This window comes from Amblyomma mixtum, chromosome 3 (genome assembly GCF_055824585.1).
Source record: "Amblyomma mixtum isolate Tamu chromosome 3, ASM5582458v1, whole genome shotgun sequence".
In the NCBI taxonomy this organism is placed as follows: domain Eukaryota; kingdom Metazoa; phylum Arthropoda; class Arachnida; order Ixodida; family Ixodidae; genus Amblyomma; species Amblyomma mixtum.
In genome coordinates, this window is record NC_143014.1 from 244281509 (window position 1) to 244302355 (window position 20847).

Genomic DNA, 20847 nt, shown 5'->3' on the forward strand with positions numbered 1-20847 from the left:
TTTGACTTGACCGCTGCGGCCGTCATTCTGCAACGGCCAGTGAATGCAGCAAGACTCTCCGTACGTGGGTAGTCATTTATTGTCCCTGCACTGACTGCCGCTGCGCAGCCGTACTAGGTGAGCACCGTTTCTCAATTCTGCGCTTTCCTAGATGTTCGTGGTGATTTAGCAGCATTCCCTTAGGCAAACTTTCGAGGAGTCTCGCTTCTCGAACCGCGAGTTCGAACGCCACCCTCACAATCCCATTGTGATGCAGGACCACGTTTCACAACGTATGACAATAGGCTTGAGCCTTTAGCGCTGAGCGCATTGCGCCTCTGTTGTCAGAACCTGAATGTTTTTCATATTAGGCGAGGAAAAGAACTGCGAGCGCTTTAAAAAGGGACCTCGCGTTCGGGTGGTAGATACCGGGCGCTTTTTTTACATTCAGCTGCTTCCCAGTGTCGCGCTCCAGCATGCAGGGGGGCACAATTAAAGAATTTGTCTTTTTTCGTCGTCGAGAATAGATCTAAGCACTAAATGCACAGCAGGAAAAGCGTATATTGTAGAGCTGCAATGTAGTCTCGAAGAGCCTCCGTGGTTATACCGCTTTTGCTTTGGTAAATTTTCCTTTTGCGAGCGAAAGCGTGGACGGCGGCATCTTCCCCGGCTTTCTTTGTGCGTCAACGCGCGTGGCAAGCTGTCGCCACGTGCCGAAGTAGAAGGGGTGGCGCCAGCACGTGCTGCACAGAACGCTGGGACGTTCGCCTAGGCCGGACGCCGCCGCCGCTGCGTCGACCAGCCCGTCTATGCAGCTTTAGGTCGTGGTTGTGTGGTAGAACACGAAGTGATCCAAATTAATCATGAATCATGCTAACACTGGGCCGCGGTCCGCGGCGTCCTGTATTACTCCGCTGGCCAATCGCAGCTCTAAACGGAATCAGATTTTTAATGTTTGACTATATCAAACAATCCACGTATCAAAATAATAGAGCTCATAATTCTTTTTCTTGGGATAAGCTTCTTGTTTAGGTAATTAGAAACGTTCAAGCAGCGGACTACTTTTTTGTCGTGGAGCAATTCTGTGCGCAGAGGCTGAATGTGGGCGGAGCTTCACTGCAGACTTAAGTTGTATCCGACTATAATGTGGGATGAGGCGAAAGCAACTTCCGCCTGTGTTGCTGCCCCGATTACTGTGGTTTTCATGTCATAGGTGACGTCACGGGCATGCTCCTGCAGCTTCCAGGGTGGAGTTGGAGAGGCGGTCGGCGTTAGTAGGTGACGTCGCGCGTATGCCCAGTACATTTCCGGTTACAACGATTTCAGATGATGTATTTAGTGTTTATTTTGAAGCGAAAAGCTTCACTACCTGCACCACAGTCGCGCTTCACGTGAGCCGTTGGAGCCAAGATTAGCCACAGCTGCGCATGCGCAAAACCGAGTGACGTCACACGTGACACAAAAAATAAGACAAACAGTGCGGCAGGAAACTCTCATATCTCGGTGGGCACTCGAACCGCGCCGTAAGGGAAGGAAAATGAGAAGAAAATTGGTTTTAAGGAAAGGACGCCTGTCCCTCATATCTCGGTGCATACCAGAACCGCGCCGTAAGGGCCTTAAGGAAAATGAAAGGAAAATTGGTTTTAAGGAAAGGAAATGCCTGTCTCTCATATCTTGGTGTACACCCGAAAGGAATGGACGCCACAGTACATGTCTCTAAAGCAACCTTCTAAGACAGCACTGTATTCACTACACGGGCGTCTCCTCCTCCGTATAGGCAGTGTGTGGACGGCCGAACGCCTGCACCGTTATCGTGGGGCTCCCAGTGCATTGTACGCCAACTGCGACAGCCATGACGTCAAACCAAGCACAACTGCAGCTTTTCGCTTGTATATCCAGGCTTAACCAGAGCTAAACCACTGCCTAATTTTTTTCATTTTTATTTTATGAGTGTTTATGTGTTTTTTATTATATATTTATTACTTGGGAAATTTTTATATTTATGTTATTATTATTTTTGGTATTTTTATTTTACAGTGGTTTCAATGATTTTCGGTTATGTCATTAATGACTAAGATATCAGTATTCAGGCTAGGACATACTACACCACCGAGAATTTTGGCCAGTAGTATGAGCATTAACGGCTTTTGCCTTTTTTGCCTTAAAATTTACTGCGCAGAACGAACGGATCAAATATTACACTTTTAGTTGGGCGTACACTCGCCCTGTCCGCCCATTTCGGAATAAATACGTCGCCGCTGGATTCTTTGGCGCGATAGCTTGCTGAAATGGCAGCAGTTCGATTTTCTTTCGCACTCTCTCGTCCACACGTACAGGTATAAGTGTACCTTAGCCCTATTTTTCCGATAATTTGGCGATTTTCATGTTCTTAGGCCTAACTAAATGCAGTGTTTTCGTGTAGCAAGCACACGTGGCGCAGCAGTTCTCATTCATAATATATTCAGTTGTTGCATTTTCTTTTATTTCTATAGTTTTTCTTGCTTGTAATGCACTCACCCTCATTATTAGTACTTACGGATGAAAATGAAACTCAGCGTTGGTCCGCCGCGGTGGCTCAGTGGTTATGGCGCTCGGCTGCTGACCCGAAAGACGAGGGTTCGATCCCGGCCGCGGCAACCGAATTTCGATGGAGGCGAAATTCTAAAGGCTCGTGTACTGTGCAATTTCAGGGAACGTTAAAGAACCCCAGGTGGTTGAAAATTCTAGAGCCCTTCACTACGGCGTCTCTCCTGAGTTGCTTTGGGACGTTAAACCCCAGTAAACCAGTAAACCGAATCAACTCAGCGTTGATGTGGTTTTATGCGTTGTTACTAGATGGCGCTACCGTTTACACATGCCCCTGTGCAGCGTGCCCCTGTGGGACGCTGCGGCAGGGAGTGGAGATATTTAGTATAGGGTCACCATATTGCTTTGGGTCACAGGGGAATAGCGGTACGCTACTGCGGATGCGCAGAACGCTAACGGATCTTGGGTATTTGGGTGAGCGGGCGACGCTAACGCTAAATCGGCGAAATAGCGTGCGCCCCAAAGCCTGCTTTGCGTTGGGTCAACATGGCGGCGCCCATCGAAGCGGGCTGTCTCTCTTCATCACCGATTTGTCGTTGCCGCTACTCTGTGGCTCACGCTCACAGCAAACTAAAGGCGCACTAGGCTTTTGCTTTGGCTGAAGTTGCCTGAACCACAAAATTTTAACGATGAAACACGCCAAATTTTCAGATTGCTTCCGTGTTTACAGAGCTGCTAGGCTTAGCGAGTACACGTCGAATGACTTCAGAAAGCGCAGGAGGTTCAAACTACTGATCTCCACAAACAGGTTTGCAATTTTGGGCCCAAAAAAAAGGAGTCACAAAAACTTTGCATTCCAGTAACACACTTTTCTTATTTAGGCGGTATATTTTATCCGCACGGACATAAACAAAACTGAAAATAATTACATTTGCGAGAGTTCCCATTGCGGGTTCTGCCCGAGATGGCGCTGCACGTGGCAAAAAATTAAAAAATGTGAAAAGCATTTCTTGTAGAGCTAGCGCCAAAGCGAGCGCAGAACTTATGCCTAAAAATAAAGCAAGGCACGCACATGGAGGGGCAATCTGCTGTTAGTGGCGGCGGCGGCAACTTCCTGTGTGGATAGTCTTGGCTCGATTCAACATGTCCGCAGTATAAAAAAAATCTTTGCATCATTTTTCGCACTTCCTAAGTAGAAATTGGTAACTGCAACAGTTCGCGTGTCGTTTTATTTACACAATGAAAAATATGGCATGTATATTAACTGATTTGTTCTGAAAGCTTCTCTTTCCTGCCGTCATGGCGCAGCCTTCAAGCAACGTAAAGCCACCATCCACGACCCTATTCTATAGACAGAAAACATGAACACGTTCCCCTAACACTAAGCGCATGTGGATAGGGTCACCCTATTCGCCCCGACCCTAGGTTTAGAATAGGGGGCCTCAGGAAGATTGGCAAGGGCCGCCTTGCGTGTTGGGTAAACGTTTGGTCTCCTCGATTTGGCTGCACTTCCTGCACCACTTCAGGCGGCGCTGCACTCACGCCTTCGATTTCCATGTGCAGCTAGTGCCAGCTGCGCTTCGGCACCCGATTTGACGTAGTGCTGCTCGAGCTCTCCTGCACTAGCCTCCCGGCGAGTTCTTTTCCCGTGCAAGTAGTGCAGGGTGGTCTACTGTCTCTTTTGTGTGCAAATATTATTACTCGTAGCGCGACGGAGCATTTGCATAAAAGGCAGATGATGAGATTTAGGAGAAAGATTACTGACGTCAACCTAGTTAATTTTGAAAAAAAAAAAAAACACGTCGTTTCGGGACCGGCTCGGTCCCTTCTTCATGGTCGAGGCGCAGTCTGGCTTTCCAAAATGAACTTGGTTGACATCAGTAATATTTCTCCTAAAATTAATTTCCCAGCCTGATAAACTTCTGTCAAATGTTTTTTTTTTGAGATGCTAAGATGTTTTTCAATACGTGAGTGATCGCAATGTTTGTGATAACTCTGATAGTCACCCCGCTGTCACCGTCCACCGACAGTGGATGCGTGTTGTGTTCAAATATAGTTTTAGTGATCAGGCAACTCTTTCCTTCTGTAATTGCGGCAGTCACTTTTTGATAGAACGGCAACAGCTTGAATTCCGTGTATGAACTGTCAAACGTCGTCTCGAACGAAAGTCTGAGTAACCTCTCGAATTCAAAGTTTGTTGCCTCTTCAAGGTACCCGTTGAATCGGTGACGGTCGACCGGCCTGCGCCACTCTGCACAACGCAACGGAAAGGACGGTGTCAAATTCTTCAACTTTTGGAATTAAGAAATTTCATAGCCGCTCCACGAGATACACTTTGAACAAATGCGCAGCGTTCGGTACACCTAGCACAATCCCGCGCATATGTCAAACCACGCAACAAACTCCAACAGACGGCCGCAGCAGAAGAAAGTTTGTGCACTTTTGCACCAGATTTGACCGCTGCATCGAGAGCACTAGTGTATTCCAGATATGGCTTTCTTCTGATCTTCTATATTTTGGCAGCAGCTGTGTATTTATGCAGAATTTTATTGATCTAAAATTTCGTGCCCTTCACCTCACTGGGGAAGTTTTCCTGCTACGGAAGGTACTGGGACATTCTAGAAGGGGATGACTCATGCATATCAATGAAGGGCAGTTCCAACCGGGGGGGGGGGGGGGACGATGCATTGACGTTTTCTGCGCTCATGGAAGGTGATGGTGCTGGGTAAAATTGTTTTCTTGAGAGCTGCCCCACGCAACAGAATCAGGCTTGTGGATCGCGCTCCGCTAAAACTATGTGCTAAGACACCTGTCCTGTCTGCGTGGCGCTGGGGTTGTTCCAATGCACAACGAAACCGAAAACTTGCCAAAACCATTTTTGACGCGACACCAGGCGTCTTCTCTAGGCAGCCCCGTTGTGAACCCTCGTGTTCAGGTCGGATCGATGGCGCCACAGTGTTAGTGGCTTTAAAGTGAAAATAAATACATGTCCTTCCCGCAATGAACCACATGCCTCTAAGCTGTTAAGCCGTACATAGCTTCAGCGAGGCTATTGGGGCTATGTATACTCTCGGTCAAAACTTGTCCGGCCGCATGACTGGCTTTTAAGAGCCTTATAGTGGAGAATTCACGGTACCCTTAATTAAGGACTAAAGCGGCTCGAAAGGCTAGACTAAACGCTCCTCTTGCCTTAAAGAATTTTACAGCCTGAAGGGAGCCTAAAATGCTCTACTAAATGGATGCAAAGCAAACCCTTTGGCCGGTAGACTTTGCAATGTGTGCTGCAGTTTTGACGGTGAGGTGGAGACGTTTTTCTCTGCTTCTTCATCCTTGCGTTCTTTTTTGTTCGTGCAGACCGTTGGGGGCACTAAGCGATCTACTCGACCTCACACCCTTCGGTCTGCCGCACCTGCGGTGTGCTTTGATCCGCCCATCTCAGTTTTTGGCGCCATTCACCCCTTACAGTCTGTATACATACTGATTGCATAGCATTCCATGCATGCTTTCGAACGCACCAAACTATGCCCTTAATTCTTTGTTTTTGTGCCAGCAGATGAGCTCAGTTGTTACAATGCGCTTATGTGGGTCTGATCAAATTTCCAGGCAATTTTTATTCGTATGCTCAAGGCATCATCAGCATGAGCTGCCACCACCACCGATGGGACAGGCCCGGTGCAGAAGCGACACGCGGAACGCGGAGGAGTCAGCTGGCTCTGCCTCTTTGCTCCCAAGCACCAGCCACGGAGCCCGCGGCGAAGGCCAGCAGACCAGGCAGGAAGCTGATCTCGGAATACCTTCAGAGGCAAGAATCTCGCTGTATTCTTGGGATGCTTAAAGGGGTACTGACGCAAAATTTAGAACGCACACAAACGATATTTGTTTCATGGGCGATGCCTTCTAGAAAGCTTCGGTAGAAAGCACTAGAGTCGAACATAATTTAATATGATATTGAATTCTGTCCGAGGAGCCGCTCAGCACTTCAGTCTGAATGGAGGGACGTGAAGGTCCTCTTGCCTCAATTATTGTGACGTCACCGAACCCAGTGGTTGTTCGCATGCAGGAACAAGCAGTGCTCTCCCGCGGTGCCGACTTGCTCAGAAATGTGGGAGCCCAGCAGCGCTGCCAACCTCCAGAGCCACTTGTCCCCCAATTTGCAACCAAAAATTCCCTAGATTTCCCTAAATATGAAAAATATTTTTTTGTTGTATATTGTAAAATTGTATATTTATGCGTAATTCAGTAGCAAATTTTATCTTGCAGCTACTCTATTACCAGATCTTGTTGAGTAAATTAGCTGTGTATTTGAAATGAAGGATGTAAAATGAACTTCTAAATGAAGCTACAAGGTAAACGTAGCACTCTTTGAAAATTACAAATTAAAGGCTCTATGTCGTATGTCTTTTTTTTTTCACTGTACGCAAGATATTAGTAAACATGCATCGGCATGCGGAATTAATTGAATTTTTTTCCCTCATGTTGTGTCGGTTTAGACAACAGCCGAATGATATCACGTACAAAATGCCTGTGCCTGGAGGTCGCTTGAGGAGTGTACGGGAACATATAAAAGCTGCTTGTTCATTTGCTGCGATTGCTGTAGAGGGTGGCTGACGTAACAGTTTTAATCAATTAAAGCAATGAAGCAGTGATTTTCTTTTGAATGCCTCTTGTGACCTTAACTCACTTTGTTCGTCGTGATGGAACTGGAAATTATGGTTTATGATTTTGAAGGGTCTAATGTCCCAAAGCGACCCAGGCTATCAGGGATGAAATAGTGAAGGGCTCCGGAAATTTCGCCCTCCTTGGGTTCTTTAACGTGCACTCACATTGCACAGTACACGGGCCTCCAGAATTTCGCCTCCATCGAAATTCGACCGCCGAGGCCGAGATCGAAGCCTCGTCTTTCGGGTCAGCAGCCTAGCGCCATGACCACTGAGCCACCACGGCGGGTGGACTGGGAATTGTTCCCTTAGTTAGACCAGTTCAGATTTCCAACACGGCGCTTCTTTATAAAAAAAATGGCGCCCTTGTTCTTTCCTAGTTATCAAAACGAACATGCAGATATGCTTACTGAATAGGAATTTCACGTCGTGCGGCGAGCTCCAAATACAGTGTGAGGAAGGGGCGCGCGTGTTGAGAGAAGACGGTGGCGCGCGAGATCACATCAGTGGGTGCCACTGGCCACGTCAGGGACCATACACGTCCTACGTCCGTGTAAAGGCTGGTTCGCATGCATGCAAGCGACTGAAAATTGAGAAGCACAGCGCTGCAAAAATTTGTAACTCGTTTTAACATAGCTGCTCTGACTGCTGCAGAGCCCCCGTGATGGCTCTAAACAGCTTTTGCGCTGCAGCAACAAAGAGTTTTCACCTCCATGTGAAACAGGCTTTACTCGAGCGCGCGGGGGTGTTGTGCGGGCCTCCGTCAGTTGTAGAGGAAAAAGAACGAAAAGCTTGTACTGTCTTCACAATTTGAGGGAGAAAAAATTAATTCTCTGAGCAAATGAAATTTCCCTAGATTATACAAAAGATCCCCTTTCCCCTAAACGACGTCCAAATGCCCTAGATCTAGGGAAAAATCCCTAGGGTTGGCAGCACTGGAGCCCAGGTTGGCGGGTCGACCGCGACGTCAGTGTGCACTTGAGCGCTGGCGCCGACGAAAATCGAAACTGCCACTACAAAATCGTTTGTAATTAGCACTGCGCATTGACGTTTTGAGCTAATTTTAGTGATCATTAGGCCCGAAGGCCTTTTTGCAGGGCGAAAATAGGGACACTTCAAAATCATGTACCCTTTTCTGTGCCCGTTTAAGCTCGTTGTGCCGGGAGGCTCTCACCGGCGAGCTCTTTTGATAACCTAAGCACAGCGCTGCTTCTTGTGTATGAGACACGTCGGTACGTCGCGGCCCGAGCGCACCGCATAGGAAGAATATCTTACTGGAGCCCACGCCTCGTCTCTATTTCTTCCAGTAGCCAGCACAAGCGACGGCAACCAGTAGTCAGCTATTCTCACGTGGTCATGAGCATTCCGTACTATATCCGAGGTCTGTTAGAAAAGTATCCGACCTTTGGCCGAACAAAAAAAACTGGCATAACTGGAGCGTTGGAAACCTAATAACCTTCAAAGTAGTCTCCTTGGGGCTCCATATACATCTCCCATCGGTGCTGCCATTGTTGGAAATATTCCGAAAAGGCCCTTTTCGGAATGGAATTTAGCTCTGCCGTCGTTGCAGCCACAATGTCCTTTCTTTTCTGAAATGGCGCTCCTTTCAATGGCCTCTTCATTTTAGGAAACAGCCAGAAGTCGTAGGGGGACATATCAGGAGAGTAAGGAGCCTGTTGAACTACAGGAGTCTGGTTTTTCGTCAGAAAAGTCTGAATCAAATGCGAGGAATGTGCAGGAGCAATGCCGCGAGGGATGCGCCAATTTCTTGTTGACCTCAATTCCGGTCTCTTGCGCCGCACAGCACCACGTAGGCGATGGAGGACATCGACTGTAGTACTATTTAGTCATTCTTTGACCCTGTGGGGTGCGTACTCGTGGTGTGCCACACAGAGGGAGTCAAAAAAGCAGTCAGCATCACTCTGACATTGCTGCGCACTTGGCGGGCCTTCTTTGGTCTTGGTGACGTGGAATGCGTCCTCTGTGACGACTGGGATTTGTGTTCCGGGTCGTACCCGTACACCCAAGACTCATCACTAGTGATTACGGCATAGGTGAAGTCAGGGTAACTGTTTGTGGAATCCAGCATCTCCTGTGAGACTTCAACACGAAGCTGCTTTTTCTCCACCGTCAGCAGCTTTGGCACGAATTTCGCCGCATCTCTCTCCATGGCCAAATCTTCGGTGATAATGGAATGTGCATAAAAATTGCTGATGTACACCTCTCCCGCAATTTCTCGGATAGTCACACAACAGTCCCGCATCACCACAGCGTTCACTTCGGCAATGACCTGGTCATTTCGGCAAGTTGACGGCCGACCGGAGCGTGGCTCTCTCTCCACGGATGTGCGGCTGTCTTTAAACCAGTTGCACCACTGCTTAATCTATGTGCTGCTCATAGCATCATTACCGAAAGCCGTCTGAATATTTCGAATGGTTTCCACTTGGCTATCGCCAAGTTTCTGGCAAAATTTGAGGTAGTAGCGCTGCTCCTCTCGCTCCGCCATTTTCCTTGCAACAAAAAACCGACGAGAGCACTGCGCACTGCCTCACTCAAACGCTGCTTCCCAGTGACTGACGCTATCGGCAGGCGGGAAAAAATTCGTGCATGCGCACGAGGGTTCAAGGTCGGCTGCTGTAAGTGCGCTTGTTTCACATCCATCAGGTGTTCGCAAAAAAAAAAATAATGTCGGATACTTTTCTAACAGACCTCGTATAGTCTAGAAATGCATACTCGCCTCCAGCACATAGATTCTGCCCTCTTCTAAGTAGGTGCAGGTCACACTGGCTGGGGGAGGTCAGCGTGCACTGCATTTCTTAGCCACATGCGACGAAATTCAGACACGAAAACGGGGACGTACCAGCTATGGCCTATTGATCTCCTAACTGTAGGCAGCAGCTAAGGGCCTTGAAATTCGCGACCAGAGCGTGCCGTGGAACTCGACTTCCGCATTTTGTCACGTCTCGTAAATAATGCAATACAGCCAGCCATGCATGACTCTGTCCGTCGCCAACTGAAGGAACAGCTCTTTGAGAATTTGGTGCTTTGTGATGGCGTGGTGTTAAGCATTTCGCTTAGTGCTGGTTTCACTTGCAAGGTGCGCCACTGCGAGTTGCGCCATTGCGACGGTCGTGCAAAGCATCCACGGGGTGGTGGATGTACCGAAGGTTGCGCGTCCTTTTTACTTCGTTTCGTTCTATGAACATTGTACATGAATTGATCATGCTAGAACTCCATTTCAACTGGTTAGGTAGATTCCGTTCAACGGGGCAATTAAGTGTCTTGCAGTTCGTCAATAATCGGTTCATTCTTACCCCTAATGTATGTTTAAATTTTCCAGAAAAAGAAATGCTCTGTCTTTGCAAAAGCACTAGTTATGCAACATACCTGCTGATCACTGCCAGACTAAATAGTAAGATTGGATTCTCATCTATCGAATCGAGTAATAACATAACCAATTATGCTAAAAGTTAGCAGGGGCAATGAAGTATGTAAGGGAAAATGAAAAGGTGTCGTGAACCTGTTCAAACTGTCCATATCCCTAAACACATATACTAACTGCACAAAAACGAATAGCTACTGTTCAGTCTGTAGGTCTGCTCTAGAGAGCTGCTAACACGCTTCTTAAGTTATCTGATGAACTAAATGCTGTTTGCCCTTAGGTCGGCCCTTCTCCCCCCTCCTGCTTTTTTCTGCATTTTCTTCTCGCCTGGTTTCACTTCGTTCAAGTATCGTGAGGATCGCAGTGAAAATAGTGTACAGTGATACTTGAACAACCACATTTAGCGGTGGCTTAGTGATCTGAGCATCCGCCTAGCATGCGGAAGGTGCGGGGTTCGATCACCAGTGCCGCCGGGTACCCACCAGTGATACAATGGGCACAAACTTTCCCTTGGTCTGGTGCTCGGCTTGCTTAGGGTGGAATGCTTGGGAAATGGGTCTTTGACCCCACCTTGAGTAGGAGAACACCTTGCCATGTCGCTCTTTGGCTACAGATGCCCTTGCACCATAAAAATCCATCATCATCATCAATCAGCTCATTTAACAACCATTCTTGGCTGTGCATTCTTTGTTGTGCCCCTAAGTGCATCTCATTTGAGAACGTACAGTGCACTTCCCGTGTGGTTCGGGGAATCAGATGAGCCCCAACATATTGCAGCTGCTCATAGGTTCTAAACTCAAAGCTTACAGGCATATTTTTGAAGCAGATATGGACAAGCAACAAACCGTCGTCCGTTTCGAAAGCAGAACGCTTTCTTGCACTCTATTTCACAGACAGGGCAAGAGGACTATAGCTTCTGCCCTGCCGACTGCTTGCTGCTGGGACACCCATTCGGCAAAGAAGTGGAGCCGTGGATTCCAGTCCCTAGCGAGGCGCATCGCACCCGGCTCTGCGGCAGTGGCTCCAACTTGTGCCACTGACGGATGTGATGTGGCGTCACCTGGCTTCAATTGGGCCTCTTCTGGGGCACCTGCCTTCCGTAGACGCTCTCCCTCTCCCGTTCCCAGTGAGTGAACGTTCACGAAATGGGTTACACACCTGAAACTGCTTTCTTCCAAACGGTTCATATGATCGCAGGTTACTTACCGTAACTTTTATGTCTGGTTCGTAGCACAAGGAAATGCGTTACACGTGGGCTTGAAAATGAAATGGGTTGGTTTTTTATATTTCTTTTGACAACACTTCGTCTTGATTTTTATTCTGCATTGTTAGGCTTTTGGATGTCCACTTGGAATCTGAACCCAATGGAACTCAGAATGCTTGATGTAGTCTTTAAGGAAGACCGAAAATTTGCCATCAGATGGTAACAATGTTGATCAGTCGGCTGGTCTGCAATGTTATTATTGATTGAAGTTATTTCACGGATCTGCTTTCCCTCTTGCATTGTAGATTATCGCCGACTGTTTCATTGGCAAAGGGAAACATCTTCGCGCATGTGCGTGAGTGTGCATCAGTGAGTGTGTGTAGACACCTACAACCTCTGTTGATTGGTGCACATGCTAGGCTTAGATGTGTGTAGAGAGCAAAATTTTGCTGGCATGTTTTCTTGTGTTAAATGATGGTTTAGACATTATACCTGAATCACCCTGTAGTATTCGCCTATGATGGCTAAATAAATTATATTTGAATTTCTTCTCGATGCTGTTTCGGTTTCAGCTTGATCCAATTGAACAATGGCTTTGAGGTCAGTGGTGATTTTACGTCATGTGATGCACAAAAAAACTGCAGTATTATCGCTGATATGTGGTTTAAAGTCACTACAACGCTTAAGCCAGGCTGCTTCAAGAGCCGGAAAGGCATTGAACGACGTATCAGCGGTGGTATTTCAGGTTTTTTTGTGCTTGACGTGCCTTGAAGCCACCTGTCCCGCCGCATTCATTCGGTTGATGGAATGGAAACCTAAATATAGTGGTCGCAGGCAAATAGCATGCGATGATCCAGGTGTCCTAAGGTTTAATGCATCATAGTACAGAGAAGAAAACATGCAACTAAAAATAAGTGCATGTACAGAGGGCAAAACACATGCCTAGAACGACTGAAATATCTCTTACATAACTCCCAAAGCAGTTATGACCAGGAAGGCAAAAATTGACGATGAAATCCTATGAGCTTAACTGCAAATGCTGACGTCCAGACCATACTGAACCAAATGTTATCACTAGATATCGCGTGCTTATCCCAAAACACGTCCAGAACGTGTTGTAGAGAAGCGCTTTGACCTCTTTACTTGAAGAACTTCAGGTGGTCAAAATTTCCGTAGCCCTTCACTACGGCGACCCTCATACCTCATAGCCCGAGTCTCTTTGGGACGTTAAGCCCCATATCTCTAAAGCACCAACCTTTTAACCATTTTCGAGTAATAAAAACCAAATCACTAACAACGCCAGCAGCTCCCGCTCTGGACACCGAACTTCTCGGATTCATTGGCAAAGATATGCAGACGAAGATTTATATAGTTACGAAACAACCTGGGTCTAGCCACTTGTGCGGTTGGGGTAAAATAGAAAACGTTGTTTATAGATTTTCAGGTCTGGTCGATGTTGATGGCGCTTCGCGCAGGCAGCTGGAGAGTGCTGTGAAGGGATGGATAAGCGCAAGACGCAAGGGGGCAGATAATAGAGTGGGAGGTCCCACCTACGGTCTTGTATGACGGGATTTCTTGCTATATATTCCTTGCGTAATTTGTTATTAATTGTCGCTAAACTTTCACCTTCAACCCTATTCTAGGGTGTCTCCTCCAAGCAAGCCAGCGTGGACCGGTTCTTCATGCTCCAGGCTGCGCTTCGGCAGCAGAGAGGTACAGCGCGGGCCGTACGACTCGGGTTCCTGGTACGCATGGCTCGTGGTACCTCGCAGGGGCGCCATAACGGGACTGGGAACAATTCCTTCGATCGATCCGTGAGTAGCACCCAACTTCCTGCGCCGGCCACCGATCAGGACTTTTTGAGTGCTCTGGACATTCCTTTTGATTTTCTTCCTCTGTATTAGTTGTGACAGCAGACGAGAGCAGGCAAGAGCTGCTACGGGGCATCTCGCCGGTGTCTTGCTCGAAGTTTGATGTCTAGCTAGCGAAAAAAACAATCACAAAAAATTTGCGAATAATCAGACAAAACGTCAGAGGCTAGAAATAACGGCATCGTAGGCACGAAAAATAGCCACCTAAAACTTATTTCTAACCAGAAATTTATACAAAAACTGGGAGTATACTTTTTCTCACAAGCAATATCAGCACCTAAAAAACTGACGATGCACTTCGTGAAATGAGGCAGGATCTAATATGGTGTCCACCTCCTTCTGCTAAACACTAAATAATACAAGGGAAAGAAAGAAAAAAATTAAGTCCACTTTCTTCCCCACTCATTTAGCTAGCTCAAGATTAGCTGCACACACAAGCCTCCACACGGTGTCAGCGTGCACGTTTTGGATCCCCTTTTTGTGTTGCACTTTTGCAAAGCCATCGTCCATCGAGTGAGCTTAGCGCTGTGCGGACTGCTCAGGGTGAAGGAGCGGATAGGACAATGATCAGTGATGATCACTCGCATATTAGTGCCGAACAACCACGCCTCCAGGGCGTTACGGCGCTCTGCTGCTGACCCTAAACAGGTGGGTTCGATGGAGGTGAAATTTTAGAGGCCCGTGTACCGTGCAATGTCAGTGCGCATCAAAGATCCTCAGGTGGTCGAAATTTCCGGAGCCGTTCAGTGAGGCGTCCCTCATAGCTTAGTCGCTTTGGAGCGTTAAACTCCCTTAAAACTTTTCCGACTCCCGAATAATTGTGTAAGGCTCCCTTTCACTGGTGGTCCAACGGGCCTGGGCCGGCCTCAGTTTCCTGCTCAAGAGAGCCACGGGGCACTCGTTACCCTCCTCGTCGAGTTGCGCTAGACACGCGCCGACGGCGAAGTCGGACGCGTCGGTGGCAAGAACATATTATTGCATGGGGTCCGGTGGGCGTAGCGTCGTCGCAGAACTCAGCCTAACCTTGACTTCGTCGAATGCCTTCTGGGCCTCGTTTCCAGGGGAGCTGCCGCGGCGTCCGCCTCATAGTGAGGTTGTTCAAGGGAACCCCATCCTGCACGTAACTCGGTACATACTGACGATAATAGTTGGCTAGCCTTAGAAGCTCGTCAGCTTTCGGTTCGTTTGGGGTGCGGCAATTTCTTGGATCGTTTGACCAATTTGAACAACTTCTCTATGTGCTTGAGATGATCCTCCCATGTCCCAGAAAATATTGCAACGCCATCAATGTACGCAAAAGCATAAGCGCGGTGGGGAGCCAGCACTTCGCTCATTATGTGCTGAAAAGTGAAGCCAGCGTGTCCGAGGCAGATGGCATAACCCGCCACAACTACTGACCGTGGGGCTTTACGAATGCGGTGAGATCTTGTGTCGCCTCCTCTAGCCGCATCTGCCAACACGCCTTTAGCATGTATATCAGGGTGATTACTCCGTCTTTGCGACGCGCAGCAGGAACTCTTCGGATACGCTCATTGGGTATGCATCCAGTTCGGTGATACTGTTTTGTCTGAGGCAGTTGACACATAGTCTCACTCCTCCATCCCACTTCGCCACTCAGACCACCGGATGAGCATACGTGCTCTCCACCGGATACACGAGACCCCACTTTCTGAGCTCTGTTCTACTCCTTTTCTGAAAGCCGTCGGTGCCTTGTACGGATAGACTTGCTGCGCCTACCTAGAGCTAGATGCTGTCCAAGCCTATGTTTCATTGGCCTGGCCTGTCTCCGAAGATGCGTGTGTTTCTGGCCAGCTAGCGCTTCAATCTCCGAACGTTGAGGCACACTGAGATGATTCAGTGCGCCAGGCGGCAAGTCGCTGCTTGGGTTCTCATGAGAAGGCAAGGTTAACATGTGACCTAATTCCTCATCACCTTCAAATCATTAAGCCAACAGCACTCACCTGCGTGTGGTAAGGTCGCAGCTTATTGGCGTGTTCCGAATGGCACAACCGCTCTTCTAACCTGTCGGCGTAGGTATCTGGGTGCAACTGCTTAATGACCCTGACAGGCCCTGTCCACCTGCTCTAGCCACAATGCATGTTCGTCCTCAGCGAAACTCATGGCTGTTGCTCTGAGACTGTAGGGTCGGTATATGCACGCTGAGCCATTTCTGCACTTTAGTCAGCCGCTGCACTGGCCTCAGCCATCCTTTCGCGTAACTTCTGCATGTGCTGAGCCGCGGGGACTCCTAATGAGTCCAGGACTGCCCATTCTCCTGTCCAAAATTTCTGCGGGATGGTGAGCGGCTCGATCTGCAACCTTCCGTACATCAGCTCGAATGGCGATCTACCCGTAGTAGCCTTTACTTACTTGTGTTCTTCGCGCTGCCACGTCATCGATCCACCGACCTCATATGGCGCGGCTACACGAGCAATGACCTACCTGTCCTCGCAGATATACGTTTACAGCAGCAACACTGTGGGGCAATGTTTAATGAAAAACACAAAATAGGTAATGAATGCATCAGACACGCATTGCATGAAACACTACACTGCGGACAAGACCTTAAAGGGGTAGAGACACCAATTGCCGCCACCGTGTGCAGATGGCTTGTGACTACCTCTGAACGCTGCTGCTGCGTCACTCGGACCAGCGCGTCCTGCCGCCTTGTCTTCAGCTACCGGCCGTACCCGAGGGGGAACATTCTTCCATTGTACCAAGGCTGGCTCCAGGAAACCGCTCATTTCCGGTCCTGCAGTAGGCGTCGAGCACAATGGGTGCATTAAATTGAATTGAATATTTATATCAGATTGTCAAAAATCTTTTCGCCGCCTGCCTAGCCGGTGCTGCACCCTACATGCATCCCTTTGCAATGTGCCCGTACACATGGCACTTAAAGCATTGTTTTCTGCACCGCGATTCGGGGATAGCGTTTTCTGAAGTGCGCGCTGTCGGTCTCCCTTCAGCTGTTGGTCTCCCTTAATAAGCTGTCAGCATTGTACTCACACCTGCCATCCTTCCCACTGCTACTCTGCACCTGACACTCTCTTCGTATGCCTGTGCTATTGCAGGTACATAGTTGGACTTACGAAGCCCTCGCTTTTTACTTTGATTAGCCACAATATGTGCTCTCGCGTCTGGACTGAGGCATCCCTTCAGAAGGTTTGAGACGACCAGCCGTATGAACTTTTCCACGTGTTAACTTCAGTGCTTTCTACTTAGTACTCTAAATAATTTTCTAATCTGACCGCGAATTGCTCGCACGTCTCTTCCGGCCTGTTGTTGGAAGATTGGAATAGACGTTTGTATTCCGCAACTGACAGCCTCAGGCCTGCCCAAATTTAGCTTTTTAGGATGGCGTTAATGTATATTGTTGCCCTACCCCTATCCTTTCTTCTGTCGCTCCCCCCTCTCTTTCCTTCTCCCTCACCTCTCCCTGTGCTTCTATTCCGGCTGGCCGCAGCTCCTCACGTGCTTCAGGTTTCGGTAGCAGATGCCGTGGCTGGCAACATCTGTTCTTTCAATTTTTATTTTTTATGACCAATAAATAACCACTAATAATAATAACAGGATGGCGTATTCTCGCCTTCCTTCCGAAGACAAATGGGTAAGGAGGCCCCGTGCCCTCTCACTGAGTCGTGGGAACACAAGTCCGGCCCACCCTTCAGTTGGTACCTCATATGATTCCAAAGTTGCCTCAACATGTTCGAACGAACCCGGCACTAGCGCTTGCCGAGTTGGCATTACTGCGAGTTGCCCTTCAAAAGACTGGTGAATTTTGGGGGTTCGGTCCTCCTCCGACGGCGTATCCGACCCTGAGCAGCTGCTGCTGCTGCGAGGTGTTGTAGCCTCTTACATTTTTTGCTTGTTAACGACAGCACCTCTTCCCCGTCCCGTCTGCACCCTTGTTCTCCATCCCGGTGCACTTCTCATATCACTTGTCAAAACCTAAGGCTTTCGCATTGCACTCAAACGCCAGAAATTAAACGGGCACTCGCCTTGCTACCAAAGCGTCAATGTCGGTGCCCCAGCTGTGTCAGGGGAGCCTAGAAGTCTGCTGGGTTCTCCTCGTAAGGCCAGTTGCTCCCTCCATCACTCTCATCGTCGTTGCCGCTTGTCCCTGGTGAACGGTTTCCGCTCAGCCTAAAAAGTTCTGCCCGACTGCGCCAGTTGTACTTCTCCATAGGTTCTTTCTATCGGTCAGCACATGGAAGAAGCTTCCCAGACAAGCATCGGGTTACAGGTTGAAACATATTTGTTCAGGTCAGCATCCCAATTAAGTCAGATCAAAACACGATTAAATACCGCTACCAAAAAGAACAGCAATCGGGTCCGAGGTTCAGCCCACGGGCGGCATCGCCCGCCCCCCTGGCAACGTTCCATCTTTCCTTCGTAGATGGCCGCAAATCACTATCGCACGCACACTCTCGCCGCTCTGGTGGCACCATCGCACAGCTGGGCCCCATCTGCGCGTTCTCCAATTCTTGGCAGAACTTCCCTTTTCGTCACAGCTCTCATCAGCGCTGCAGGCCCCGTTGCCGTCTCCACAAATGTTCGGTGCGAACCTCTGTGTATCTCACCGGCCCAAGGACATCAGTGCTGTTGACTTCGGTGAACTCGCTGCACGGCGCCACCCGGGGGTAGCACAATCACCAAGCCCGCAGCCTTCACGCATGCAGCTCCTGTCCGTGCCCCCTTCCGGCACACGTGGGGGGTAGACGTGTTACTGAACTGTGCGACACCAGCGCTAATCCCTTCCGGCGATGACCCACAACTGTGCATTTGCCGCCACCGTGTGCAGATGGCTTGTGACTACCTCTGAACGCTGCTGCTGCGTCACTCGGACCAGCGCGTCCTGCCGCCTTGTCTTCAGCTACCGGCCGTACCCGAGGGGGAACATTCTTCCATTGTACCAAGGCTGGCTCCAGGAAACCGCTCATTTCCGGTCCTGCAGTAGGCGTCGAGCACAATGGGTGCATTAAATTGAATTGAATATTTATATCAGATTGTCAAAAATCGTGGAGCCCGGAGCTAAAGGCAAATAAATTCTGCCTGACGGGGCCCCGGGCCCCAAGAAAAAAAACCTAAGTACAGATATACGTTTACAGCAGCAACACTGTGGGGCAATGTTTAATGAAAAACACAAAATAGGTAATGAATGCATCAGACACGCATTGCATGAAACACTACACTGCGGACAAGACCTTAAAGGGGTAGAGACACCAAATTTTTGTGTTGTATCTCTGGGTTGAAAATAATGCGTAGCGATTCAGTGAGCATGCAACACCGTCTTAGAAGCATGAACTCGCATTATATAATTAATAATCGTATTATTTGTACCCAACAGTTTCGGTTTCGGTTCGTAGTTGCCAGGTTTTGCCAGGCTCTTTCATGACGTCAAAAACCAGACAATGCGTTGTCACGTGGGTCCGGAAAGCCGTGACGTCGTGTAGGCATGTCGTCTGCTTGACACGCACGTGGTGCGCGTAAACACGGAGAGCCGGGCGGAGGGCAAGTCGAACAGCTCCGAGTCGGAAAGAAGAGTTTTATTTCGGCGAAGACACCGATTATGAGGAATCGCGGGATGACGCAGACGAGGAAGAAGACGCCGCGGTTCGAACCCCGACAACCACTTCATTTTTGATCCGCTGGCCAGCGATTCCGAAGAGGAGGCAGGCGTCAGGCCCGACGCAGCTCAGATTGTGCCAGCGAACACCGAGCGTGTAGGCAACGTCAAATGGTAAAGGCGCGTTCACACTACGCCGACGATCGGCCGATTTCAGTCTGGCGATGGTCGGCGGCAGCGATTTTCGTGCCGTCGGCGCGTCTGTCACACTGCGCAGACGCCGACCGAGCACCGGTCGTCGCCTGACGAGCGCATCGCCGTCGCGTCGCCGAGATAGCAGCCGTCGGCCGACCCGTGTGTCACACTCTGCCGACAACAGCGCCGACCTCACGCCGACGTTGTCCCATCCCGACAGCTCGACGCTGCTTCTTCGTGCGCGCTGCTCGTCTGCTAGCTCCGTTGATGAAGGCGTCGTGGAAATCGAACTTATCTTCTATTATGGGACGAGTTCGCACTAAAGCGATGTGAAGAGTAGGCCTTTTATTATAGCACAGTCGACTTCCAGAGCGCCGTCAACTGCGGAAGCGAGACCACCTAGGCCTAGCGACGATTAGGGCAGCCTGGGACCAGCGCGCAGTTCAGGCGTGTTCACACAGGCCGACGGGACCCCGAGGTCGACGCGACAGCGACGCCGACGATCGCGTCGGCCAACCTGGTCGTTCCCCGACTAGCCAGTCACACTGCACCGACGACGACGACGACGCCCCAACGACCAAGCGTCGTCCTAGTGTGACAACGCCGCCGACCAAAACGAGACCCGTTGGCCAACGGCATATCGGTGGCCGAGCGAAAACATTCGCCGACCAAAAACAAGTAGCGAGCTCAGAGCGCGAAGTGCAATCATTATTTAGACAAATAATGCACGCGCAGCAACATTCATCAAGCCATATGGCCACTAGGCCGACGCGCCGCACTGATCGTCGCTTGCGAACTGCCGCCCCACTGCAAGCAGGGACACGGATCGGTGAGCATCGCTGCGCCGCTCTACCCAAGCTCCGCCCGCAACCGGTGTCGCACTTCGCCGCCGTACAGCAGTCCCCCAGAAAGACTGCTCGAGCAGCGACAAAGCATGCCTGCTTATGTTTCGAGCTTTCGGCAACGGCATCGCTCGCGGGCGCTCCGGGCGACGAACTCTTCTGCTGCCTGGTTGCCGTGGTCGTCGCTAGGCCTATCGCCTCTTCCGCATCGAAGTCGCAGCGGCCGGCGCTTCGGAAGTCGCCTGCGCTATAATAAAAGGCCTACTCTACACATCGCTTTACTGTCAACAGCATCATCTCACAATAAAATAATAGTATGGTAAATCTCCACGACGTCTTCAGCAGCGAAGCGAGCGGGCGCCAGGCGAGCCGGACCGCAACGTCGGGCCAGCGGCAGCTGCGAGGCGGTTGTGGCGAAAAGTTTGCTCGTATCACAGTCGTTACCTTTGCCAGCAGCTCAGTATTCGTCAGCGATCCTCAAAAATGACACATTTTTCACATTTCTTATCCCAGGGTTTATATATTTACGTCAAGAACACACTTTAGCTCCTTTTTATGACGCCGGCGGACGGGATCCAGGCTGGCCGGCCGGCATGCTCGGCGTACTTCACGTTCGCACAAGAA

General features: G+C 49.5%; 1 protein-coding gene across 3 annotated transcripts in view; it reads left to right on the forward strand.

Moving 5' to 3' along the window:
* The window catches only part of LOC149354213 (uncharacterized), an 83399-nt gene that overhangs the window by 21229 nt on the left and 41323 nt on the right, over positions 1–20847 (forward strand). Inside the window, exons 3-6 of one of the 3 annotated variants that reach the window (XM_089583176.1) lie at positions 6109–6307; positions 11439–11671; positions 13393–13494; positions 16226–16423. In XM_089583176.1, the coding sequence (XP_089439302.1) occupies positions 6109–6307; positions 11439–11671; positions 13393–13494; positions 16226–16236 (545 nt within the window). In that variant the 3' untranslated portion in view covers positions 16237–16423. Of the gene's footprint in view, positions 1–6108; positions 6308–11438; positions 11672–13392; positions 13564–16225; positions 16424–20847 lie in introns of those variants that run through there. The other 2 variants (XM_089583173.1, XM_089583174.1) reach the window with 2 other exon arrangements.